A 10,696-nucleotide genomic window follows, 5' to 3' on the forward strand; every position below is an offset into this window, starting at 1 on the left:
CGATGTCATGATCGATTCATTGATTCGGTACTTCCAGACGATCGGTTCACTACCAATCAACTGGCTCTCTTCATTCAGACAGCCCAAGCAGCAGCAGTGTATCACCAGTTCCATCCCCAAGCCCCAGGGCAACTCCTCTACCTGTCGCCAGGTAAATCCACCCCCAAGAACAACAAAATAATCATTTGACTTGTACTCTCTGAAGATACGAATTGCTCAATCCATTCTAATTGAATTATCCCCAGATCGCCAACAACGAGGACAAATGGCCCACCACAGAGTAGTCTGAGGAGAGCAAAACGCTGGTCGTCAACTGGAGATTTTACACACTCTCCACAGTCAGCTGCCAACAACTGTCAACTTGGTACATCAAGGTAAGTAATCTCGTGCTTATTCTACCCTTCCACATTGCATCTCGTTTGATTTATCCGATTGTTTATTATTTACTTGTTTATTTTTATTTTTTTCATGATGCACCCGCATGCCTCTCTCCTTTCGTTTTCATTTGACGTTTGTAGATTGTCAGCATCAACAAAGTCACTGTTCAACCTCTTCAAGCCCCCGGTCCTCAGCAACGTCAAGCACGGGTAAATAGATTCATCTGTCAATTTCATTTTGGGTTAATTATATATGGGCGTCAATGCGAGTTTTTCATACAGAATAAATCAACAAATGATTCTTTCATGCAGTTTTTAAATTGAAGTATGTCTCCTGTCAGTAATTGGGGCGTTGACAGTGTTTTTTTTGTGATGATATCGAGATTTTGTTGCGAATTTCAGATGAAATTCGAGGATTATTCCATAATTTTCCGGTGCCGACACCCAACCCTCGTGAAATTTACGAATTGTTGGATTCTTCATCCGTATCTTCAATTGGTCTTTAATAATACATTTCTCCTGAGGAATTCTCCTCACCATATGAAATGATAATTTATTATTCCTCGGTTCGATGCCGAAGAAAGCGATGCGTTTCCTTTGCCAACGCAACATAATAATTCCGACTCTTTTCCTGGTTATTCCACACGAATTTTCTCGGCTCGTTGGCTCTCTGCCAGCAATAATAAAAAGTGAATTCTCCTCGGTTTCTATTCCATTGAATACCCCGGTGAAATGAATCCCAAGGTTTCGGAGGATTTCAAATTTAGATACCATTGCGCTCTCAAGGATGTGAACTGAGGAAAAATTATTTAAAAACTCACACTGGTATTCAATAATCGTACGATCCCGGGTAAAAAAATTGTAATCGGAATATTTTTTCCAAATTTTCAAAAAATTTCTGGAGAACTTGTCAAGAAAATTTTCTTTTGAAAAAAAAACTCGGGAAACAAAACAATGTTTTGAAAAATTTTTCAAAAATTTGAATAGGAAGTTTTTTTTTGTGATTTTCGAGATTTTTTTGCGAATATAATTTTTTTTTATTATACCGTTGCTTTCTTACGTTTTTGATTTTTCAATATTCTCAAAAAATACGCCATCTAAATTATCAAAAAAATTTTCTATTCAAATTTTTGAAAAATTTTTCAAAACCTTTCCCAAGAATAAAATAGTTTTGTCCTCCGATTTTTTTTGTTTCATAACAAAAATTTTCTGAAAAGTTTTCCCGAAATTTTTTGAAAACTTAGAAAAATATTCCGATTACAATTTTTTTTACCCGGGGTACATCAGCTCTGAAGAGTTTTCCCCAACGTCCTAATAATCACAATTTTCTATCAATTAAAAATCCCAAAAATAATGAAATTCTCCAAAAAAATTCCGGAAAAAATGTCAATTTTGCCCTAAAATTTAAATAAAAAATCCTAAAAACCCCCAAATGCCGCGATTACTAAACGCGAGGTGAAAATTTTCTATAAATTGTTCTCTTCATGATTCACCCAATGTCCCCTGAAAAATATTACCTTCGGTTATTGGCGTCAATGACGCTATGTTCCAAGAGTGGGAATAGAGAACACGCGAAAATTGTCGACAGCAGTTAGAGCTGTGCTCTTGAGAGTATAACAATATCACCGTGGAATTTCCGTCCTCCACTATCCATTGTAATCGTAAAGATAAAGCGTAACACCCGAGGACATCGCGTAATCGTCATTGCGTTAAAAAATTTAATCGCCAACGATAATAGAACAAGTAATTTGCATTAATCGAGACGATAAGCCCAATTCCAGTAAAACACCGATCTACGCAGTTGAATAATAATTCCAAACGTAATTCCATAATCATAACAATTACGCTCATGAGTTCCACAAATAATTCCCCTACTCCTGCAACTTTCAAATCTTCCAAAAAAATTGATTTCCCGCGCTCGAAATTCATTTTGTTAATCCCCCGAATCATTAAAATTCCCAAAGCATTAAATCTTTTTCATTTCTTTCGACTCTTTCATAAAAAATATATAAAATACTAGAAATAAATAGCAGTAGTGCGTTGACTACAAAGGCCTGATAATATTTTGATCTCCACTCGCACGTTATTTTAATTTACCTCAGAGGATGAGGGAATGACTTATAAAAAATAACAAAGTGCTTGGAATTACTTCGTGAACTGAACTTAACGAATTATTATTTCTCTCTTCTACAGTACAAGAGAAATGCAGTACAATGAGTCCGAGGGTACAGTACGGATGTACCTCAGAGGAAGACCTGTAGTGCTGTACGTGCCAACACCTGTAGCTGACACCTATGATCCGCACAAGGTTAATACACCGCCCCAAAGTAAACTAAAATTAGATTGGGTTTATGGATACAGAGGTAGAGACTGCAGGAGTAATCTACATCTTTTGCCAACTGGTGAAATTGTTTATTTCGTTGCTGCTGTTGTGGTGCTTTACAATATGGAGGAGCACAGTCAAAGGCACTACCTGGGGCACACCGATGATGTCAAATGGTAATACGATTCACCGACTTCTCGTGTTATCACAAAGACCGATGTTATCTGAGGTTTAATGGTGTAATTAATTTATCAATTTTCAGCATGGCCATTCATCCGAATAAGATGGTCGTTGCCACTGGCCAAGTTGCAGGGACTGACAGGAGAGAAGCTATGGTTAGTCTTTCTCCTTCATGTTCTTGAACAAAACTTTTCTTTCACAAGTTTGCGGGAGTACTCCTGCCACAGCAGTGGAAGCAAATAGCAGTAATTATATTACGAATTGTAGATCAAATAATGGATTAATGGCTTGTTGGAATTGGCGAAAGGGATTGAGTTGCTGTTGAATTACATCCTTTCAGCGGAGTGGCTAACTTTTTATAATCTTCTTTGAAACTACCAGTGAATTTTCATTACAGATTATTTCGTTTAGATTCGAGATCATTCGAGATCTCATTCATCTTCAGGGTTCGTGATATTTATTGAGCGTTTGATTAAAGAGTTAGCGATGAATTGAAGGTGTCAAAGGTGATTGATGATTTGAATGATTGTTAGGGTTCTGGTTAATGGATTTTATTCATTAAAAGATCATATCTGGTGATGTAAAAAGTGGAAAGTTTTCATTGGGTGTGAAAGTCCTGTTACCGTCTGTTTAAATGTAATTAATTTGATGGCTATTATGGAAATTAATAATTTCTCTGGATGGAATATTCATCGCGTTCCAACGAAGCGACGAATTCACCGACGCAAAAGGGATTTGCGGAATTTATTTAAAGTCGTGGGTGTGACTTGGCTTCTCATCATGTAATGATATCGATTATGCAATCGATATCATTCCACTGGATAAATTGACCTTGACACTTCTGGATGGGTTTAGAAAGGCGTCTAGAAGCCTTACAGTATCTGTCACTGACTCACTCGAACGTTCAGATCTCTTAAAATTTGGAAGAAAAATTAAAAAACAGAAGTCTTTAGCGAGTTGAAATATTGAATTGTAATGGAAACGATTGGATCCCATTTTATATTATGAAATAAAAACCTAAAATAATGAAAGATCTATTTTTGACAGCCCCACATACGAATATGGAATGCTGTGAGTCTGGCAACCCTAACTGTGATCGGAAGTGGTGAATTCGACGGTTCAATCTGCTGCTTGTCCTTCTCAAAAGCCGATGGTGGTAGTTACCTCTGCGCAATTGACGAGACATCTGATCACAATATCTCGATTTGGGATTGGCAAAAAGGAGAACGCGGTACAAAAATCACCGAGACCAAGGTAAATTACTGGAGGCGCAAAAAATAATTCTTACCCGAGAAAATAGCCCTGGGATGTACTTGAATTGAGGAGAAGTATCTCGAAAGTCTCAATGACACGATTTTCCGCTGGGCATGGCCCCAAGGTCTCGGAAACAAAAGATAAAAATCATTCTTAAATAAATCTCGAAACACTTGAAAGAACCAGCGAAATAGCAATGAAAATCATCTGTAACTGTTATGATTTTACGGTCATGTGGTATAAACCACCGATGATGGCATCAAAGTAGTCGGCAAGATGGCTTTTACGAGCAATTATGGGCCACTGTTTGTACCCCCCTCTCAGGGCAATGGAACTGAATTTTTATTATTATTTTTTGTACCATTGAAATTGCAGTGTTCAGTGGATACGGTCGTGTGCGCTGAATGGCATCCTCTGGAACGCAACCAGATAGTCTCCTGTGGCAAGGGACATGTGTCGTTTTGGTCTCTGGACAATGGTGGAATGTTGTACAAGAGGATGGGGGTATTCGAGAGCAGGGAGAAACCGAGATATGTTACTTGCGTTGCGTTCAATCAGAATGGGGATACACTTACGGGTGATAGCAATGGGAATATCATCGTCTGGGCGAGAGGTGAGATTCAATTGACGATTCTGGAGGATCCAGTAGGTCCTGTAGATCCATCATTGCCAATAATTTCGAACATTTTTGGTTGAATTTAATATAATTCCTGAAGAACAAACGAAAAAACGAAAAAACGCTATCTATTTTCTTGATTATTATTTATTATTATTATTAATGATAATTATTATTTATTATCGATTTGACCTGAATCATTGGGTCTTCTCGTGATCATCATCATCATCATCATCATCATCATCATCATCATCATCATCATCATCATCATTATTTCTTAGTGGAGTTTTGAAATAATTGTTTATGATTCAGGTACAAATACGATATCACGACTAGTTCGGAATCTCCACGAAGGATCAATCTTCTCCATTTGCGTTCTTAAGAATGGAAATGTTGTGACTGGAGGTGGTAAAGATGGGAGAATCCTCTACTTTGATGGTTCCCTGAATTCCACTGGGGATGGAGCGCAAATTGAGGATCACTTCGGTGGAATTCGAACGGTCTCGGAGGGTAGAGGATCCCAATTGTTGATTGGTACGACTAGGAATTGCATTCTCGTTGGGGACATCGAGATGGGATTCTGTCCAGCTATGCTAGGACACACTGAAGAAGTCTGGGGACTTGCTGCCCATCCGACTCTTCCTCAATTCGCTACTTCGGGTCATGATAGACTCCTGCAGATGTGGGATAGTCTCAGCCATTCGGTTGTTTGGAGTAAAGACATTGGGGTAGGATTTTAATAATTTATTATGATAATTCGGATAATTTTTATTTTTTAATTCGATGATTCAGTGAAAATTATTTACACGGTCTAGGAACAAGCCCAGAGCGTTTGCTTTTCACCTGATGGTGGAGTTATGGTCGTGGGATGTGTCTCGGGGAAATGGCTCGTGATTGACAGCGAATCTAGGGAATTCTATACTCAACATACCGATGGCTCTGAAGCTATTCAGGTGAAACATCAAATTTTCTGCATTAGGTCTGCATTAGATCAGGATAAAATTATTCCCTTAACGAGGACTTGCACCAAGAAATATTTAGAAAGTTCTTTGATGGCGTGGATAATTGAAGAATCCAGTGATAATGTGATTATGGTTGTCTCTAGGTTGTTAGATTCTCTCCTGATGGAACATTACTCGCCCTGGGCTCGAGGGACAATCACATTTACATTTATCAAGTGAATGAGGATGCCAGGAAGTACAGTCGCGTTGGGAGGTGCATGGTGAGACTATTTTTCCATCCAAAAATTTATTCAGCTCGAAGAAAAAATTACCTGCCAAATAATAGCTCAAGATATTCCCTGAAAAATTCACAATAAAAAATATTACAGCTAAGAAAAGTATTGCTTCACAATTTTTACTGAATATTTTGAGAGGTAATATTATTATTGAATGAAGTTTAGAATAGTCACCGAATAAAACATGAATTTCAGATCAGGGAATCCTGACAGTTTGTCAGTCTCATAATTTCCTTCGAATTTGTAGCCAAAGAGGATACGTCGTATTCGTGTAAGACAAATAATTTACAGTGGATACACATTCTTTTCTCTCATACTTCGAGCAAAAGAATACGGGGCAGAATGGATTTTTTAATTATTAAAATCTCTTAATTGTACTCCCGTTTCGTCCCGGAATCTATTGCGTAATCTCGAAAGTGAGAAATAGCAGTAGAAAATCTCCGATTCATTTCCGTTGCAAAATTTTCCGCACTAGACTAGACTAGCCATTAGGGATGTGCAAACATTTTAGACTCGTCATATGACCATAAATTTGTGATATGACGAAAGAAATGACGAGTACTTTCACATCTCCACCTATTTTTTTATTGGCACAAGTGCAAAGCTTCTGTCGATGATGAATGGATGAATGATTGAATTATTTCATTCAAGATAATCTTCTGATTTTTATTTTAGGGACATTCCAGTTTCATCACACATCTAGATTGGTCTGTGGATGGCCAGTACTTGAGGAGCAATAGTGGGGATTATGAATTATTATACTGTGAGTACAGCTCAATACAGTCAGTACAGTCAATCAAATTTTTTATTAAATTTTTGATGAGGGAGTTAATTAGATTGAATTTATTATCAGGGAATGCAGGGGTTTGCAGACAAATTCCTCAATCATCAACTCTTAGGGACGTCGACTGGACAACTCACACTTGTGTTATATCATTCGAGACCATCGGTATATGGCCAGAAGGGGCTGATGGTACCGACGTCAATAACTGCGCTAGGAGTGGAGATGGAAAGCTCTTAGCGACTGGAGATGATTTCGGAAAAGTCAGGCTTTTCAGTCATCCCGTTTGCCAACCGAAGGTAAGTCCATATTTTCTTCAATTTTCAAATTTCTTTTCCATTACATGCAATCGTTTTCTCCCCTATGCTTACGATAAATTAATCGATAGTTTCATGATACGGATGAAAAAAGTAATTGGAGAGTCACGACATTATTATTTTTTAATAATAATAATTTAATTGTTATGTAATTATTTTCTGAATGCAAAATTTAGCAGTCGATCGAGATCGGCGGCTCGGATCGACTTGTTTTCTCAATTTTCGCGACATGTTTTTTTCGGTTGACAGGCGAATTTCCTCTGCCTCTGCTCCTCACACTTGTATTTCACTTGAACATGTCATTGCACTGTACAGTGATGTACGCAACAAAAAATGGTGCCTCGAATTAAGACACAAAGGCGTCAATTAAGGCACTTTTGTCCCCTTTTTAAGATCTTCTTGAGCGGAGAACAAAGTTGGAGAAAAATTACCGAACAAGACGAGCAATCGTGGAGTGAACTTGAGTTCTGAATTATTTTTTTATTGGGACTAATGAAAATATCAGTAATAGGAAAGAATTGGTCCCTCAGAAAATGGGCCGCACTCCATACGCCCAGTGTTCTCTATGAATTTCTGGATAATAAATTCTAATAAAAATGTTGACAGAGCCGCTTTCGTGATTTTTCCAAACATTGAACTCAAGTGATGAATAAATTGCGTGATGTCACCAGTTGCTTCGTGATTTTCAGCGCACTCATTAATCATTCGATCTGATCAAATTGTTGTGACAAATTGTCGCGGCCACTTGTATCTGCTGCAGCCCCGGCTCTCCATTACTTTAATCTCTTTTTTGTAATAAACTTAAAATTCCATTATATTTTTCCAGTCATTATCACACGCCTACGGCGGCCACTCGAGTCATGTGACCAACGTATCATTCCTTCAAGACGATACACGCCTGGTATCAGCTGGTGGTGCTGATACCAGTGTTCTCCAATGGATCGTCAATTAAATTTTCTAAAAATAAACACCACGACGCTAAAACAGCGATTGAAGTAGATAATCATAAGATTGGGCAGAAGTGAACAAAAGTCCGAGAATTTTTCATTCACTCTTCTGGCAAAAAATATCAAAAACATTGAGAGGAATGAGATAAAAATTATGAAAATGCAACTGAAAGATTACTATTGCAATGCACGATACCGTCCATGTGAAAGTGCGAATTTAAAACAATGTCAATTTATTTTCTACGTACTTACATATTCTCGTGGATTATCCATTCTGCAAACCAGGTGAACAGAATATTCATATTTCCGTCACAATTATTTCTACGATATTTTGCGCAAATTAATAATTAAGTAGATTATACTTAAGTGTGCTTTGTATGAGATAATTATTTGATAATAATTTTCATGAAGAGTGTCTTTTTTTCACGTACACAGATGTAAATAATTCAATGATGATATTTTTAATGTTATCATTAACTGATTCCTACGTCATAATATTATCTATTTTCTACATAATCTTGTTCTGTATTTTTTTTTCTTTTCGGTATTAAAGTGCTCTACCAAAGTTCAATCGAACAGTCCACGATATTTTTTTTTTCTCAAACTCTATCGCCGTGGAAGATAACGGAAAGTATGAGGATACCTTTAGATTTTTAACGTGTTTTATTTATCTCTGGGTTATGACAGATTTGAAAGATTAATTCAGTGATGAAGTGGATTTTATGGGTTTCTACGTTAACGGGGGATGAGGGAAGTGTAATTAAAGTCTCGGGGTAATCTTTATCAGGATAAATTTTTATTGCAATTACAAATCCATAAATAATTACAGAATAATTGTTAAATTTGTCTCGTCACGATTCCCCACTTTGTCATTGAATTAGAATTTGCTGTAAAGAAATGTGTAATAAAGATGAAAATGGGAAATTGCGAGTGAAATGATGTAAGAATCGTAAGGAAATAATGAGATGTGATGTATAAGATATTCCAGTTGGACGGATTGTTTATTTAAACTCTCCCCAGATATCCATTTCCCATTTCTTCGAAATAAGGGCACGAGAATTTCAGTGATTTTTCGCCCTTTGATCTCAAAATTAATGGAAAAAAAAAATGACGAGACGGTAATGAAAGCTGACACATCCGGCAGTTAAATCTCATGGGTGGGCGGATTGCTTCCGAGGCGACGTTTAGGGAGAACGATTCGACAATCAGAGCATGAACGTCAGTGAAATGCTGGCCTACACAATTATGTTGCAGAATTATTGCCTTATCGAATAAAGAGGAGTACTCATGACGTATCGAGATAGACCAAGTCCTCAGAACTTCAATAAAGAGATCTTTTGGTTTCAGTAATAAAAATAGTTGTACGGAATTTTTAAAAAACTCTATAAATGGTTTAGTACGGAATAAAACATGTGTCGTAAATAATTTAGCGGTGGTTGTGGGTTTTTATGGATGTGTTACCACAGGAAACGTAAAAACATGAATCAATTTTGTATTCAAATTGAAGGGAAGTCTCACCCTAGAATATTTTTCTTCCATTTTCTCAATATTATCGCAATATTATCTCACAAAATATTCCGAAAAACTACTATAATGTCACTATATTACTTCCCGAAAATATCAGCCGGAAAAGTGTTACTAGTCGAGATATCACGGTATCATTATATTATTTTCAAAAATAACAGAAATGAAAGGATTATTATGTAAATTGTTTACTGCGTTGAAGTATTATGCTGGCGAAATATCATTGCTCTCAATTATTTTTCAAGAGATATCCCTAAACGAATCGATTGTCCTGATTTGCGTGATCGATCTAGAGATTACTCTAGTGTAGAGATCGTTAAGAAATCGCTATATTTTTCGTACCGAAATTATTAAACCTTATTAAGCTACTGCCTGAAAATTTCTATGGATTGAATTCGTCATTGGGTCTGTGATACTGTGGATTATCTTCGAGGTGCCGGTGATAAAGTTATTTTATGATTAGAAATATTAAAAAGAAATATTAAAACAGCAACAGGATACGAGTGTTCACCGCTCATTGATATTTTTTGCAAGTTCTTCAATATAAAATAGAGGAAAATGGTGGAATCGATGTGTTGTAACGATCGATGCGATTCTGAAATAAAATGATTGTTCGATGATGTGACGAGGGGGTGGGGCAGGAGGAGGTGGAGACTCATTCATGTAATCTTGCGACACACTCGGGCCTTCGTTACACGCTCGATTACATAAAACCATCTACCGTGTCTCACATGTACACATAAACTCGATCTCACTCACATGGAGTCACTATACCTCTCGATTAACAGAACAGTGAGACCTGGGGTTTCATATGGACGATGGCATTCCCTGTGTTGGACGTCGTCTGACTACTGGGTGCGAGGGGGCGAGCACAAGTAGGACACCACTTTCCCTCAGTTGACTTCAACGCTCTCGCTTTGTTCCCTCATTGTTCTTTTTTTTTTAAATAAATGCTAGGTCCCAGACGTGCGCAATTGCGCGGTTTAACGGTGAAAATCAATCATAACATAATTGAACTGAATCGAGCCCGATGGTCTCCGCCATTTTGAATGGGAGAGATCGCTGACAAAATGGCGGCAAACATCGGGTAACTCCTCACACCTTCTGTTATCCTGTTACAAAATCGCTCTGGATTTTTGT

The 10,696-nt window shown here is 37.4% G+C and overlaps 1 protein-coding gene across 3 annotated transcripts; it reads left to right on the forward strand.

Moving 5' to 3' along the window:
• The first annotated feature begins 291 nt into the window (after positions 1-291).
• On the forward strand, positions 292-9,014 carry LOC105272815 (echinoderm microtubule-associated protein-like 2). Of its 3 annotated transcripts, none has more exons than XM_011315040.1 (11): positions 292-374; positions 2,571-2,876; positions 2,963-3,035; positions 3,928-4,134; positions 4,510-4,747; positions 5,063-5,478; positions 5,566-5,703; positions 5,856-5,972; positions 6,663-6,750; positions 6,841-7,067; positions 7,912-9,014. In XM_011315040.1, exons 2-11 carry the CDS (start codon positions 2,581-2,583, stop codon positions 8,035-8,037), a joined length of 1,926 nt encoding a protein of 641 aa, XP_011313342.1. In that variant the 5' UTR covers positions 292-374; positions 2,571-2,580; the 3' UTR covers positions 8,038-9,014. The 3 variants fall into 3 exon arrangements, with proteins under 3 accessions (XP_011313342.1, XP_011313343.1, XP_011313344.1); XM_011315041.1 differs by lacking the exon at positions 292-374 and adding an exon at positions 1,983-2,197; XM_011315042.1 differs by lacking the exon at positions 292-374 and adding an exon at positions 1,983-2,120.
• Positions 9,015-10,696: the final 1,682 nt, after the last annotated feature.

The sequence above is a fragment of the Fopius arisanus genome, unplaced genomic scaffold (assembly GCF_000806365.1).
Source record: "Fopius arisanus strain USDA-PBARC FA_bdor unplaced genomic scaffold, ASM80636v1 scaffold00311, whole genome shotgun sequence".
NCBI lineage: Eukaryota > Metazoa > Arthropoda > Insecta > Hymenoptera > Braconidae > Fopius > Fopius arisanus.

Coding starts and splice junctions, on each gene's coding strand:
- LOC105272815 (XM_011315040.1), top strand. CDS start 2,581: ATGCAGTACAATGAGTCCGAGGGTACAGTACGGATGTACCTCAGAGGA. Junction 2,877..2,962: donor CACACCGATGATGTCAAATG/GTAATACGATTC, acceptor ATCAATTTTCAG/CATGGCCATTCATCCGAATA. Junction 3,036..3,927: donor CTGACAGGAGAGAAGCTATG/GTTAGTCTTTCT, acceptor TATTTTTGACAG/CCCCACATACGAATATGGAA.